At 35.9% G+C, this 17,447-nt stretch overlaps 2 protein-coding genes across 4 annotated transcripts in view; one reads left to right on the forward strand and one right to left on the reverse strand.

Annotated features, from left to right (window-relative positions):
- Nucleotides 1-1,794: 1,794 nt before the first annotated feature.
- On the reverse strand, nt 1,795-11,185 carry LOC139145186 (serine/threonine-protein phosphatase PP1-gamma catalytic subunit A). The gene is made up of 7 exons (XM_070716179.1): nt 10,938-11,185; nt 7,139-7,270; nt 6,432-6,662; nt 5,825-5,929; nt 5,110-5,333; nt 4,445-4,579; nt 1,795-3,985 (listed from the first exon to the last, which is right to left on the reverse strand). Exons 1-7 carry the CDS (start codon nt 10,990-10,992, stop codon nt 3,881-3,883), a joined length of 987 nt encoding a protein of 328 aa, XP_070572280.1. The 5' UTR covers nt 10,993-11,185; the 3' UTR covers nt 1,795-3,880.
- Nucleotides 11,186-13,458: 2,273 nt separating this feature from the next.
- The window catches only part of LOC139145185 (uncharacterized), a 61,655-nt gene continuing 57,666 nt past the window's right edge, over nt 13,459-17,447 (forward strand). For all 3 annotated transcript variants that reach the window (XM_070716176.1, XM_070716177.1, XM_070716178.1), the window contains exon 1: nt 13,459-13,672. In XM_070716176.1, the coding sequence (XP_070572277.1) occupies nt 13,654-13,672 (19 nt within the window). In that variant the 5' untranslated portion in view covers nt 13,459-13,653. The remainder of the gene's footprint in view (nt 13,673-17,447) is intronic.

Raw genomic sequence — 17,447 nt, forward strand, 5'->3', positions numbered from 1 at the left:
CAGCCATTATTAAAAAACTGATGTGAACTGTTAAATTTTGAGTCAAAGATGAGTCTTTGAGTCAGTGGTATAACACATTGGCCAAGAGGACACACTAAGCCATAGGCATGCATGTTTTAGTAGTCCAAACATGACACATGACCAGGCATGGCTGTGGACTTGAAAGCTGAACCCTTATTTTGAACTGTATAGCTACAGTCAGCGCTCATTTTCATGTCCAGTCCCTTCTTGATGGAACACAACTGCCATGAAATCAGCTTCCTTTGTTGACAGATATACTGAAACATATTGTGTTGTCGTGAACTATGTATAGTACAGTACGAATTTCAATGTAGCTATGGCAGCAGGCCATGCATGCTATGCTTCACTGAACTGCAAATCTCATTCCAATTTTTTGTGTCAACAGTGAGACCCATCTAAGGGTAGCGTTTTTCTGAGTGTATCGTATTGTCTGTTTTTGTCTAATATTGGAGGACACAAGATTATAATGTATAATCAGCTTGGACAGGAAACTTGCTGATGAAGGGTACATCATCTCCACAAGTTACCAAAGTAAGAAATTTGAATATTAAATATTTTGATAAATTGGCATGCTGTGGTCTGCTTTAATATGAGGTTTGAGTAGTTAGCAATTATGTTTCTATTCAACAATATACATCAGTCTGGTTGTATTCTGGGCAAGGGTATATCTCCTTCACTGCACTCCGAAATTCATGCAAGACTTAACCTTCTGATTTCAGGCAGAATGGCCATTCTTGTCCTCGCATTTGTTATTTCAATGTGACCCGTTGAATGATTCTCTCAATTTCTGAGCGCTTCTTATCAGAGGGTCACTCTTCTAACATGGGCTCCACTTATACAACAAACCAAATAAACTATTTTTTCATTATGACAAGGATCACTTCAGTGTTCAGTGCACCATGCAAGGCAGCATCTTCAACCTACATATGAAGTATAGAATTGGTTGGTCAAAATAGTATCTTGAAGCATGGTAAATTTGATCCTTCTTGAGACAGCAGGGATAAGAGTGTCATAACAGTCTCATAGTACTTGAACGCTAAGTGATAACAGTAGAATGATATTTCAAATCCATCACTTGACTGACCGAGACTCTCCACAGTCACTGTGCCTTGTTTTGTGCGCGCTGCGATGATGCTACTATACACTGTGCAGCTAGCTGTAAGAGGACACGCTGCCAGACACAGTGACTGTTGGTTCTTGTGAGGATATGAATATTCATAAGGGTAGTGACGTCAAAAGAAACACCTAACTTAGTGGAGAGAATATTATACTAGCTAGTAGACCTATATACGTGGTGTTTTTATTTGTCATTTTAATTTTATTTGGCTATGGTACTTGTCATTTGTTTTTGATTGACGGATGCATTGAGTTCTATAAAGTACCCGGATCGGCCAAAAATCCGACCGGTCGCTTGCAAGAATGTCCAGACCCTGGGATTTGCGTCGTGTCTTTGAAGGGCGCGTGTGTGTTGTAACTGTTTGACAGGGAAGAATGCGATTCCCAGAGCCTCTGCCAGACTAGACTGACCATGAATAATTAATTCTCTATTTCATCTTATATCAGTGTGCCATTTGACAAATTTTAGTAAAAGATGTTCAACTGTGGCCTTTTGCAAGTAAATGCATGTATCTTTTTGCATTTTCAATACAGTAGGTATGTCTCTTTCCAAAGGAATGTAACTCATGTCATGTATCTTTATATGAAGTCAAACACTGACCACTTGAGGATTTCACCCATCTACACACACACACAAACCAAACAAGATGAAACAAGTTTTACTATATCAAAAGTACTTTAGGACTTTAATTACCGACTCAATACATACAGCAATTGCTTACAATTCAAAAGATGTACGTTATTTAACATTCAGTAGGCAAAGGGTTGGTTTAAAATACATAGGCTGATTATTACAGTGTTTGTATAGGTCCTGGTATCTTTCTATGTCCAAACTGTTAACCCTTTGTAAGCCTGTACTGCGTTTGGCCATAGACCCTGGAGTGAAAGTGTCATATGCAACACTCTATAGTCTATATTAATGTCATCTTCAGGAGGCCGGGAGAGATGGCAAGCTCACTCAATGGTCTATGTTACAGTCATCTTCAGGGGGCTAGGAGAGATGACAAACTTGTAAAAAAACCCACCTCTCGAGCCCCAAAAGATGAGCACCAGCAGTTTCTGAATTTTCAGCAGTCAGAAGAGGACAACACTGGGAAATCACATGGCAGTGCGTATTCTACTCAGAACTCTCCAATCAAATCAATGGAAGATCTACAATAATTTTGTCAGATTTAAAATGTGTTTGTCCTGCTAAATGAAATGACCAGCAAGGTAGAGCGAGATTATTAAAAAGGTCTGAAAATTCACACACGAAAAAAAAAGTAAGTCATCTTGGCCATTTTCAGAGACAAAACAGACTCAATTCTTACACGGTACATCTTGTCTTTGGCCACATCTAGTTAATCTATACAGCTCAAACAAGAGGGGGAAATCTTAACAACTTTTTAAGAAGTTCTGCTGTAGCAGTACCAACCACATTTGAAACGCGCCTTCTCAACATTTTACCCCAACAGGAGCCATCACTTTTCACATGCCTGAGCTGCTGTATGTAAAAGTCTTCTCTTTAAAAAAAAAGATTGTGACACTTCTTTATAGTATTTATCAATATTACACTGCATTTTTTTTGTTTTTAAAGTCTTGAAAAAAAAAATACATAAACATGATGTGCACTTCACAATGTATTTACAGGAAAACATATGAAGGGAATTTACACATGACATACCAACACTTCTGTCACACAAAAGGTCTTTGCTGTCACCCTCTGCTACAGTGTCAATGTTTACCAGTGTATATATGTAGAGTGGATTACCCATGCAAATATATTTACATGCCAAGGGTCAAAATTACACAAACTAAAACATTCTATTGGGACCCTGAGGGTTTCATCAATACACTAATTTTTAAATTCTCCTCTCGTAATTTTCCCACTTAATAGTAGATTTGAAAATTTTCAAATCAAAGGAACATTAAATGAACTTGTGCTGATTCAGTGTTTTCAGTCTGATCTGAAGGAAGCAGCCAACCTGTATTTGTTCATAAAACAACACTACGCCCTAATACACCCAACCCCCTGAATGAGCTAAATTTGCTTCCACAAACATAAATCCTGTATTTTTTTTGTAAACTCACAATAAATGTAATGATAGAAAGTTGGGACTCTGGGAGCTGTATTCTTGTGACTTTTGTCATTTGACAGATCACCCCGGCAACTTACAGTTTCTGTTCAGGGAGTGTACTACCAAATTTGTCACCTATCTGTATAGCAGTGAACATAATTGTAGATTTGTACATGGTTTGCCAGCATTGCACGAAAGGTAGAAAAAACAACATGCACTGAAATATGAAAAAAGTAAAAACGACTGAAGCAAAAGACATAGGCGCCTGTGTCATTCAAGCTCGGAGACCAAAAACCTCGCGCACACATGAGAACATAATAAAGTAGATGATTGCATCAAAAAACTGTAAGGGTTAAATTGGCATACACTCGAATCATTTAAATCTTGAAATGATGGATCGCCCTCAAGCCGCCACATATGAGAGGGATGTTCATTGAGTGAATGCACACTGAGAGGGGTTGTCAATGTTTACACTGAGAAATGTGACAGATTTTCCGCTCTGAAAATCTGCTGTTTCATGATGCCATTGACAGTTTTCACAGCTGAGGTGATGTTTCTTAAAGCATCTCTACTTGCAATATATATTAGAATGTGTCACATTTCCCAGCTAGGTTTACTCGGTGCAACTTTTTACCATTCCTGTCCCCTTAAAGATAAGCTATTTACAATGTTGAGTAAAAAGTTGTCTATTTCTTGCCCTTGTTTTTGCCTTGTCCACGAGGCGGAGTAACAGGGCGTCCTGCATTGAGACCACCATATGGGAATTTCTTCTTATCTGCTGGTTTCAAAATCTGAAATAAGAAATTGTCAAGTTAAATTCAAATATTCTAATTTAATTGCCTGCATAGGTTTGCTTGTCAGGTCAAATTTGGTTTTTTATTTGCCCGCTGTGTTCTGATGGTAGTTTTCTGAATGTACATGGAACTTGTGGCATAAAGATTTTTCAACAAAGGATGACAAAATTTAAGAATCTGAGACCTTCAAAAACTAAACTTTTTTCATATATATCCTAATTGGAGATGTGTATTCAGTATTCAAGGATAAATGGCTATTGTAGAAAGTGAATGGCAAAGACCCTCACACCCTGATGGAAATTAACTCCCAGGAGTATTGAAATACTATTACATCTCCGGCAAATGGAAAAACAAACCTTTCCACACATAAGTACCAGTAGTATTACAAGCACATTTCTTTGTCACATAATAGGGGTTGAAAGATAAAGAACCACATCTATTATGCCGTAAACATACCTGGAAAGAACACATAAGTGTTTCATCCACGCTCATCATGGCACCTGCATTGTCAAATTCACCACAGTAATTCGGTGCTGAAAACAAGGTAACCAACTGACGTTTGGCAAAGAATTCATAGCCATCTTCAACAACCTATTACGAAAAAAAAATACAAGTGTATCAGATTACAAGCATATCCCTACAATGGAATCTTTGGAAGGTCAATAAACTATCACACATGGCCATGTTTTCAATAAATCCTTTGGGTGTGAAACATTCTAGTAATTGAAGGGCCTTCAGGGAGTAACTTTCAGGAAAACAGCCATGGGTCGATCTGCCTCAGTTTCATTGCATATCCATACTGAACTGCATCACAACAGAAAAATTCCAATACATCCATCAGCAATACTAAGATGTTGACACAAAAAACCCAGGGGACAGAAACAAATAGAATACATTCTGATGTAAAAATTAATGAATCACTGATGCTTATTCAAAACAGAGACTATCAGTAAAGATGGAAGCCACTGATCAGACCTGACTCAACACACACATTATTAGTGGAATAATCATAAAGACTATATTTTGTTTAGAACCAGAAGTCATAGATACCTTTTGCATGTTAAAGTTTATGAGGGCCAATTTTAGGATATTCCACAGCATTTATATTTAGAAACACTCACTTGATGCGCTCTGCATATAAGATCCAAATCGTGTTTGTGAAGGAATTTCGCCACAACTTCTGCACCGAATGTGAATGAGACACCACGGTCATTTTCTCCCCATCCCATTGTGTCTTTGTCCGGATCTGACCACAGCAGGTCACAGAGAAGTCCCTGGTCGGGCACATCTGTTGGACGCATGATTCTCCTTATCTGTTCCATTGATTGCAAATCTGGAGAGAGTCCTGAGAAGATAGGAATACTAGTGTTACAATGGAGTCATGAAATTTGTCAAATTTTAGCTTGCTATGAAGTAAAGCACACTTGGCTACAGGTAAAGATGCAAAACCGCTATATGAAGATGAGCACTTCTTGTGTTTGTTGACACACTGTACAATTACAAATACCATGATAGTAACATTATAAACAATTTGGTATGAAATGTCAAACTTGTATCCTTCATGCCATCCAAATGTGTGTCATTTCTGCTCCATGTATTTGAAAGGGAGAACAGCTGTTTTCATTTCATGACAAAAGCTTTATCTTTCACAACATGCCTTAAATCAAGTAAACAAATACCATGTATCACAAGCTACACTGACTCTGAACCAAAGTCACTCTACCAGGAAAGCAGGAGCACATTCAAGAAAACCTACACATTCTTGATTGGCAGAAGTCTATTACAGAGCGGAGCAAATGGATGACAACATGGCTATTCAACATTTGGATGACTAACCTCCGTGACAACAGAAGATCTTTTCATCGATAATGGCAGCTATGGGTAGACAATTGAAACAATCTGTAAACGTCTTCCAAAGTTTAATGTTATACCGTCTTTTGCCTGAAAGGTGGGAAAAAAAACAGGAACACAATTACAATTCAGCATTACTGAAACACAATAATTTTATAAACTTCCTCTCTTACCAAAATGCAAATAATAAAGTGCACACTTCAAACAAATGCTCAATAATATCAAAAATTGTAATTGTGAATTGGGTACAATAGTATGGGAATTCTGACATTATATTTTTGATACAGCAATTGAAAACGTCTAGGGCAGAATAGTAGAGGTACATTTTTGCTATCCGAAGAAAAAAATACTTGGGTTATACATGCAGGTGTTGTACATAATCCAGACTGCCTAGATCATAATCCACAAACACAATGGCTGTAAATACTCAATTTTTGTTGTATAAGCTACCGTCTGTGAAATACAGATACTGGCTAAATGACATTGCCAAAAACTACAGAAGTTTTCAAGCGTATTTCATATGAGAAAATGCCATTCTGCCTCTCATACTAATAGCAGTTTATAGATTGAAGTTCTGTAACTTGATACTTACATTCATCATAAAACCCATAAATACGATTGATACTAGCACATTCATGGTTGCCCCGCAAAAGAAAGAAATTCTCTGGATATTTGATCTTGTATGCAAGTAGTAAACAAATAGTTTCCAGTGACTGCTTCCCTCTGTCTACGTAGTCTCCAAGGAAGAGGTAGTTGGCTTCCGGTGGGAAACCACCGTATTCAAACAGTCGAAGGAGATCATAGTACTGACCATGAATATCACCTGTTGCCAGATAACAAACACAGAATTATTACCATAGAGAATTGTATACCAACCTACCATTTTGTTTTACATAGTTTGTTTTACATTTGAAAAAAAGATTTACGGTCTAATCCTTTTTACTCTAGATCATCTCTCTTTGGTAGGTTGTACCAGTGAAATTAAGACTGCTAGAGAAAAGCTAAGGTGCAATATAGCAACGAGGTTTTTTTTCCCGAACACAGACTCAACTTTCAACTAAATGATATTTTACTTCACTCATCTGTCGATTGATATTATCACACTGTAACACACCCCTGAATTAGGACAGATTTAACAAGGACTTTTGGATGGTAAAATTTTTTGTATCATTTGACAAAGAAAGTATAATAGTTCCCCTTCACTACTTCACTTCTAAGAGTTTACACTTTATGATATTCATATCACTTTCAAAACATAAAAATTTCTTTACAATGTCCCAGATGTTTGACAACACTTACCACAAATTTTAAGAGGGGCCTCCAACTCTAGTAGTATGGGCTGGCTGAGGAAAATTTCCCTTGACTTCAAACACAGACCACGAATTTCATTTTCTGTCAGCTGTACATTTTTACCCGGTCTGGAACCCCTAACTGCAAGATCACACACAGAAATCATAACATTAGTTGGATTTAAGTGGCAGCTGTAAAAAATATATAGTGGAGGTAAGAAGTCACAGCAAAGATCAACCTACAGATATCTTCACCATGATCAGTGAACTCAACATGAACTAAAAAAATATATATTCCAAGTTACTGTAATGTATGTACATTGTATTATATCATATTCAATGTATTGTGATGTGCATTGTACGAGCAGCAAATACATATTTTTACATTTTACATTGCTATTTGGGGGCACCTTTGCACAGATACCTTTCCCAGAACTTGCAGAATGCAGCGCGCTTTATGGTGTTTTTGTTTATTAACAAACAAACAATTTAACTTGTCTGTAATGTGAGATTATTTTCCAACTTAATCCTTTTTTTAAATTTTACCAGGCTCCATAGACAAAGCACAGAAATAACTACAACTTGGAAGAAAGAGGATTAATGTTCTTGTGAAATTATCTTCCATATCAAAATAAAGAGAACTAAATGTCAACATCAGAGACAGAGACTCAGACAGACTCAGGGAGGGGGGCATGTCAGTTGAGGTACTTCAAGACTAATTTCAAAGTGGAGCACATCATAGGGGTCATGGATTGAAGCAGATCTACACTCAGATAACATACAACTTTACCAACAGTGCAAAATAATTAGAGAGAGAGAACACCACTTTAGATCCAATGTCCGTTTTCTGTATAGAGTGCAGTATTTTCCATAACAGTAAAAAAGCAAAGACAATATTCCTGTAAAATTAGGCAAATACATAGGACTTGAATGAGAGCTTTCATGTAAAAGACAAGTATCATGCAATATTAGCTGTCAGTATGACTATCTATAGACTTATGGTTGAATGGCCTTTGAGTCGTACAGGTCAATGGTTTCTCATCTTCCATATTGTACTTTACAAATTAAATTCCTAAAAGCACTAAAACTTCAGTATTTTTACATAATTATAAAACAGGAAATTTATACCAACATTATTATAATACCATTAACTAACAAGTCAATATAAATAACACTTTAAAGTTTTCTTATTAAATTTCCTCTTTGACACGAACCTCTTTTATAAATACAGATAAAAAGTAAACATTTCTCCCTATGCAATATTGCTTACATTTATATATCAATATTTTTCACACCCACATTGAGTAGATTCTACTTAAAATACATTTTTGCTTGTAAACTTTGGCAAAAACAAAGGACAGCATGGAATGGATTACAAAGTTACATAAAGTATCCTTTTTAAGGCAGAATTTCCAAAGGGACACTGAATATACCCTAAGAATATGACAAAATTGCTATCTGTTTGTTGATCTTGACTCTTTGACAAGTATCTTGATGAGAGATGATACTGGTAGTACTGCATATTATGTACAATATATGTACCTATCTTTGAGAACTAAAAATAGTTCTGTCTCACAGTGAGAATGACTCATCTACCTTGTGAACAAATGCAATTCTCTTCAGACTTGCTTGTATGACAGATGGAAGTCATGACCTACAAGAGTCGGAGCCTACTTTTCTATGCGTTACCTAATAAATACAGTTGAAACTTGAGCCTCTCCGTTTGAAGTATTCACAGATATATAAATTTCAGCATCAGTTTTTCTTCATTCTGTCAGTATGTCAATTTCAACGGATTATCTCTGCATCACACCTACTGTGCCTCCTCAGGTTAGACTTTAGCTTACATAACGTCTTTCAGCGAAGGCATATTTTAGTCATTATTACCTGCAAAGAATGTTTGCTCAGCTACAGGAATCAAAGCCTACATGTACTTATTATTCTAGGTCAAAGGTCCAGACTGTGATGGAATGTGATATAAGATGACAGGCAAAACATAAGGATAGGCTAGAAATATCAGTGTTTTATTCATTTACTTGACCACAGGACTCTTGAATTTAAATGCAAGCGAGGTCTTACCACTTGGCCACTGTATTCTCCACTTGGCCATCATATAAAGAGTCATCAAGTGAGGTTTAACTTTTCCAAGCATATATATAATCTCTTAAGTGTACTGTGATAACTACTTGCTAGGATTAAAGAGTTCCCATATTTTAAGGTTTCACTGATTTTAATATTTATCAGTTTTAACTGAACCCTAATATGCCCTGATAATGATATTAACAGTGTAAGCCTCAGTTAATGACTAATGACTTGGGAACTAGTCATATTGTTATTGGTATAACGACTGACCTTTGCTCAAAACAGATGATAAGGTACATAACAACAAAAACATTTTGTCTGCACAATTTAAAAGAAAAACAAATTACTGTGTGCTCTTTGTTTTTAGTTCAAATTTCACAGCATTCTTCATGAATTTCAACAGCAGCAAAACCTGCAGTTTTCAACAAACAAATGTTTAAAATTCTCGAGTCCATAGCTACCCTCAACAGCTAGTGTGTGACTCCTTTAGGCTTTACATGTTTTACCTCCACCCTTTGTACAATGCATTGCACATATAATACAAATAAGGCAACCAGTTGAGATCAAAAACACGTTACGAATAACAGAATGGTGTAATACCGTATATGTGATAATTATTGAATCAATTTAGCTATACCATCATACTTGTATTTTCTTTGCCAAGCACACATGACACAATACAGTTTTCTAACAAGAGCTCTTGAACACATTGTGATTACACATATTGGCTGTTGATAAACTTCAAAGATTCCTCATTTGAGAGTGAAGTCATGCATGCAAGCGATTTTCAGGTTTCCTTCATCTTTTTAGATGTTATATATATATTACAGTCACAGTCATCTGTTTATGTTGTCAGATACGTATTATTACCCATGGTTCCTGGAGGGCGTATATATTTACATTTTATAATACCAAATCAAGCAAAACTACAACTTGTCAAATAAATATCTCGCATGTTTTAGAGACCATCACTTCGAATTTATAATAATGATAAAGCACCACTACGGTTTATACCTATCTGCGACTGCCATATCCTGGTTATCATGCGAATCCTGTTAATCAACATGGACGCATAAACTGGCCAGGGTCGGATGAGTTAACATAATTATGCTTGCATGTGATGCAGGCCAAATTGGTGATACATTTCGCTTGTGTTGGTAATATTGAGTTGAGTAACGTGAAAAAAAATTGAATCGGTCCGTAATCATACACCCTTTCTTTGAGACCGCTTCTACCTCGGCTTTATTTTTCAAAACCGCAGCAGGATGACATTGTACACAACACTTGTACACAAAGACTTCCTCCGTAGGAACCATTTAAAAAAGAGTACGCCGGTGACAAAACTATTTTTTCACTTAAAGAGCAGCACTTCGATTGCGATTAGTACACCTTTTAGCCGACAAATCTACAAAATTTTATGCAAACCGTTTAGTTTCCCAAAAGACGTCAACAACGTCTTTTTTCGATCCACTATTCAAATTTTGGTACTTCCTTTTTCGCCTTGACAACAAAAGCCATTGCAACACAAGAAAACAAGCCATTTTACATCTACCGCTCGTCAAAAACCCTATTGCTAGGCGCAAAACATTGATAGATAAGTTACAATTTCGGTATTTAGAGATAAATCTGCGTTCAAAACATCATATAAAACCAAATAAAGGAGATGCCGACACAGGAACTGCGTCGGCTCATCATTCATTACAAATCGAAAGGTCATTCAAACTTACCTTCTAAAAGACGAGCTATAATGCTGTCTATATTCAGTTTGTCAGTATCAGCCATTAGAATATATCTCAAAGTTTTGTTTCACACCAACCTAGCGCAGATTAATGGTAAATGAGCGAGGATGTTTGCGGATAAAATGTGAAAGGCAGATCCCACTGTAAAATGGCGGCCGTTACGAGGGCGAATAACTATATTACTATATCGCCATTGTGGTCAGGCTGAAGTTTCACATGACGTCATAGGACGAGCCGCTTTACTGCCTACGGACTATTTATAAATGCGCAAGGCAAGAGAATGTATAAAGTAGCAACTTTATCAGATACAGATACAGCGGGCGCAATTAAATAATAACGAAATAAAACTAAAGAAAAGGGAGTGACATTATGTGAATCGACAAAAAATATAAAATCTCGCTGATTAATCTGTATAGCCTCTACTTGCTCTGTGATGCAAGCTTGATGAAAAAAAACATCCTGATATGAAATACAATAAACTGCACACATATGAGATTTTAAATTCATTCATTGCAGGGGTACATTTTAAAAGATAGCTATTTATATGTGGCGCATCAGCTTCCTGCATTGCTGAAGTAGCCTCACTAATGAGTTGTTAAGTGTGCATTAAGAATAATTTCTCAGTCCTGCTACTAACTATGTATGTGCACAATATTGACAAAGCTTGTACATGTAATACGTTTTAAAATTGAATAATTCTAAAAAAATAAGCAAATCAGCAAACTTTGATGATGTTCAAAACAAAATCATACTACAAATGACATTTACATTTGGATATTTAATTTCATTATGATGACAATTTTTGCTATGGAAGTATATTTTTTGTGTTTCAAGATTTCCACAGTTGTAAGAGCATGTAAAATATTGTGTTCTCCAGCACTCTAGTTTACTCATTTTCTGGTCATGCGAATGTTTACATAAGATTTACTCAAGTTGCTTGTTAGATCATTTTTGCATCTTTTATCTCCTCACCATATCCAATAATTGATCCCATATAAAGTGATCCACATTGTCCTAAAATTTCACCCAATCATTGCAATTATTATGAAATGTTCTTTTCTGACAAGTTTCAAAAAAATGCCTCAATTCCCACTGCTTTGTCTGTTTTCAGAACTGCCTAAAACGATACCTACACACAAATCATTTTGACATTAGCACTTGTACACACATGTATAATTATTTGTATGATTGTTAATCAGCTTTATCTCAAAACAAGTTGAGTAACTTCATAAAGTTTAAAGAGAAAAGAAAGGATTGACACCATATAAATAGCCAATGATAAACAAACAAAAAATAACAAAAACAAACAAACAAACAAACAAACAATGAATGAAACGAATACAAACAAATTAATAACAGATAAACCAACAAAAGCCCATATACACAAACAAACAAACAACTGAATAAATAATCTAATAAAACAAATAAATATAAGAGAATAGAAAAAAGAATAGAAATAATTAAACAATACATGCAACATATATTAAATGTGACGTCAGTATAACTACTCACTATATTCCCATTGGTAGTGATTCTGACTTCGCATTTTGAATACATGTATATTGCATGTGTTGTTCTGTCAATTATTTCAATTTTTATTCAATTTCTTGTTTTCTGTTAAATTAAAAAAAATCATGATTTATTTATTTGTTTATTTTTGTTTAGTGTTGTTTATTATTTGTATTTATTTGCAATTTGATTATTATCTGGTGTTTGTTTTGTTTGTTTGGTTGGTTGTTATTTGTCTGTTTTTGTTTACTTGTTTTTTGTTTTGTTTATTTGGTTTTTGGGTTCACTTTTGGGTTTTTGTTTTTGTTTATTTTTATGTTTGTTCATCCTTGCTTCCCTTTACTTCTACATGGGTATATCTATATTACATGTTGATACATTTGAATGTGAGAGATGCAAGGGGGATTTCGTGTACTAAAATTAACCATTTGAATTTACAGCAACAATATTGCGGGGAGGAAAAAAAACACAGAGATGACTGATTTTATGGAAGCGTGATATCTATTATCCTTTTCCCATCTGCTTCCTTTATTCTTTTATTGATTAATTAGTTTGTTGACTGGTTATTATTTACAATATAATGTCCAAACTCACTTACACATTTAATCCAATACACATCTCTAAACACATTTTCTCATTTGTTTTTGCCATTCTTGATAACCATACTAAATATTGTGGTATTCAACCCTGTGTTGTATTAGAATCATTAATTGTAGAACACTTTCATTCATCAAAATTCATGATGAATCTAATGTGAAAAGTTGAAAAGTGAATGGTATATCTACTATGGTGACTTTTCTGAACGGTACATTAATACAAAACTGAAATATTTAAAAAACCTTGTAAGACATCTTTATTTGATCTTGTCCCTTCGAAATTGCAACATTCTCTGATAAATCTTGGCATTCCAAATTTTTTTCCTCGGTATCCCCACACCGCACACGGTTAAACTCCCTCCCGTATCGCAATGCATTGTGGTCGCAACCACTAATGTTTATTCATATCCGAATACGTTTACGATGACCCGTTGAGCTGAGCGCTAGCAGCAGCCGCTTGCCACCAACTGCGTTCTGTGACTGACGTGACATCACTGGAACTTCTCGCACTCTATGGATTATGTAGCCGCCTCGTAACCATGTAATGACAGACGCCAAAAGTGAGATCGCACGTTTCATGTACATCCATCTGTCAAAGAATGGCGATCAAACGCAAAGGTAAGGGCTACTTACCTTACTACCGTAACGCGAGTTTACCTGCGAACCGCCTGCGCGGCCGCCATGTTTGTTGTTGCCACTGCGAAACATATGCAAGGACGCTACATTGTTACTATAGTGTCCAGATAGATTTCCATAAAATGAGCATATCGTGGGACATTGGCCGTATCAAGTACTAATATCATTCATCGTGTTTAGAAATGGCATTTCGCCAAATTATGCAGTGAGGCAGCCATCAAATCCTATATCACGAGTAAATTTCTCATTATTAACTGAAGTCTAAAGTATTGAGCTTAAGTTATGCCGGAAGTTTTTCACAGCTTGACTTCTTTACTTACACTGTGTATTCCGTTATTATAAATAACTAATAATATATTCCGATACCGTATCCCCAGGCTGTCGTTCTATTTAAGCAATTATGTTTCAGTCAAAATACATGTACCTAAACCAAGATATACTCAACATTGGAAATGTGCACACGTATACAAAATCCTATGGCATGAATTTCCATCATAAAGCTTGAGGTGATGTGTATGATGTGCTCACCATCAAAATGTTGACTTTCCAAGTTGATTACAACCGGAAAACTCAATGCGATTAACGTGGTGCCTTAGTGACGACCATAAATAACACTGACACCAAATTGCAGGGTTTGAAACCATGATTTTTTGGTCTCTCGAAGTGAGTGGTATGTCAGAATGAATGGGACACAGTGGTATTGGCCACAACTCCCAAACATCAAACTGGCACTCTGTCATATGTGTGTCAGGGAGACAGAACTGCATTTCTAGCAAAGTGTCAGTCATTCTCGTTATGAAAAGGAGAAGTGGTTTTATTACATGTATAGTTCACACACGCTTTTACCAAAGTTTGATCACCTAATTACATGGTCAAGGGTAGTAGGACAGTATGGTTGGTACAAAATGTTCAATTCATAAGAGAGGTGTGGCAGCATGTAATGGATGAGACTCTTATCACTATAATACCCAAGCCTAACAGGACTTTTATTTAAAAAAGAAATCAAACCTGAAGTCTGGCATCATCATTCTTCTTGTGGCAGAAGATGTACAATACTTGCTTCTGAAATCCCAGTATTATTATAAGGCAGTATGCTGCTGCATTCCAGATGCATGGAAGATGGAATTGTTTCATTGTGCAAGCTTCACTGCAAAACTGCACTTTGATCATGGAAAGTATTTGAAGTCTTTTCCTGTTTTCATATTGGAGCATAAAAGTATACTTTGCCATTTTTGTTGCAGTAATGATGGTCCATCTTTATCAGCCAATGATAAAATGGGTGTGATGACAACCACAGGTAATACAGTAGCCAAGCACAGAAACATCAATTTGATTGTTACTGTCAACCTGCCTTAATGTTTAAATTATCGACGGCTTGAGAAGAAAAACTGGACCTTTGGTTGACCTTATCGCATTAATATGGACAGCCACTTCATAGGGGGTCATTGCTCAGTAGTAGCAGTTGTAAAATTTTATATTCTATTGGCAGTTGGAGCTCTAAAACTATGCGTACCTTGTATTTTTATACATCAAGTTCTTTGTTTTTATCGTGTCGGCAATCTTGGCTTCTGGTGTTAGTTTGTGATGAGAAGTGGAAACAATGCCAATATAGAAGGCTGAGTGTCATATTTTAACAGTGGCTATGACCTTGTCAGATTCCCCTGACTGGTATTAATTTATGAGTGACCCAGCAGGTATCTGAAGAGAACAGGTCACATACCTTAATGTCCAGTATCATTGATTTCAATCCATGTTTACTCTATATCATCGTTGTTGGAGCAGCAGTCCTAGCAGTTCCTGATCCTCCCATTCAAGCTTCAACCACTAGATTTTCAGTTTGTGTGACCCAGTTATTGAGTGATGAATAGGGTCATTCCAAGTACTTGAAATATATGGGGGGTTGCGGAGGAGCGTTTGGGAGTGTGTGTGGGTAGCAGATGTTGAAAGATGGTTTGCAGTGAAACAAACATCACATTGAAAACTGAACAAAGTTATAGTGATTGAAATCAGTGACAAATATTTTTCTGTGTAATCAAAAAAATTCTGATAAATCTATCTGACAGAGGCTTTGTGATGTGTTTTGTATTCTTGAACCAACAGAAGTGACAGCTGAATGGTAAAAGCCTCAACAAATGATGAATGGTATTAACTGATGAACAATTAAGTTATTAAATTATTATTGAGATAAGTAATTATATCTTGAACTGTGAATAATTTTTTATTAATAAATATAGAGATATACTTGCCTAGTGTCTTTAACAAAAAGCATCATCAGGAAATGAGAATCTGTGTTGGCTTAAACTTCACAGTATTATATTACATAGTATGTAAGCCATGAAATCTGTCAAATTATAGTTTGAAATGTGACACAACAATTGGAGAATCGTCAATGAAGCCCTGTCATAGCGACTATATATGGTGCTATACATCGTAGTGTCTGTATTTTGTGATTGATAGGCTTTGTGTGTTTCCGTTAATATGCCCTCAGGCACGGTGCCTCAGGAAATAGGATAAGTCGGCTGGGTTTTTCATTTTTATTTGGGGATAACCCATCAAAAAGCAGCAAAATAAAATTATAAATGATTTTTGAAAACATGTTTGGAGGGTTTAAATAGGATAGGTCCAGTTACCAGAAACACATATTTTTATTTAGTTTAATTTATTCAAAGAGCTTAATGAACAGATATTGGCCTAATCAGTTTGTCATAATTGGTTATGAACGAATGATAATAAAAATTATCACCAGAGATGGATGTAAGCTTTCTCGGCGAAAGCAGTGACAATCTCACAAAGCCATAATTTTTGGTGTCAGCTGCTTCAAAAACCACCGCAGCAAGTGGCTAGCTAATATGAATTAAATTTCTCCATGATTCTACATATCTCCAAACAAGCCTCAGCTGTTCAAAAATTAAACCATATTGACATACAAGATATGGCTATGCACTCTAGATGTATGAAATCAAATTTGTATTGTCGCGATGTGTCTTTGGGTCTGATTATCATCAATTCAAAATTAAATAGATTTGACAATACTAGATGATTTATCACAGTGCTATTAGTATTTAAAAGTTGCATAGATTGCAATAATTTTGTTTGTTTATTTGTTGTTGCATTATTTTATGCCAGGAAAAGTTCAAATGACAGAATGAAAACATTGTAGTTGTCCTACCAGATTTCACTTTCACCTGAAGAATGACCTTTTTGATGGTTGCACTATATTTGCACATCAACCAAACACAAACTCTGGAGAAGTTTCCTGGCAACCTCTCAGATTCATATCAGACTAGGGAAGAAATATTCTTAAAATATTCCAAAAAATTCCGGCATGGTTAATCCAGTGTTTGCTCTGTTTGGTTTCACCTCAAATTTGAGCTCTTTGCACTGTGGTGAAAATTGTAGATATTTGAGTTATACCATGGAGGTAAAAGAAAGACCTCCATTGTTATACAAACTAGTCTTATCTCGTAGAGGGCTAGGAAACTTAAATACCTGTTGTCTGCGTGGTCTTCATGTTACGTGCAGAGAAAACGAACAAAAGGGTGAACTCAGCAGTTAACGTTTAAAACGAAATTTATTACGAAAATAAAACTAATTGCTAAGTCAGGGATAGAGTACAAGCTTTAAAAGTGTACAGACTACTTATCTCAGCTGGGACGGCAGAGCTCCAGTCTCAGAGTTGTAACAGTCAGTCGGATGAATGAACAGTCCTTTGGCTTGCAGGCTTGAAACTGCACAAAGTCCACAGTATAAATCCAGC

Source organism: Ptychodera flava, chromosome 12 (assembly GCF_041260155.1).
Source record: "Ptychodera flava strain L36383 chromosome 12, AS_Pfla_20210202, whole genome shotgun sequence".
NCBI classification, from domain to species: Eukaryota; Metazoa; Hemichordata; class Enteropneusta; family Ptychoderidae; genus Ptychodera; species Ptychodera flava.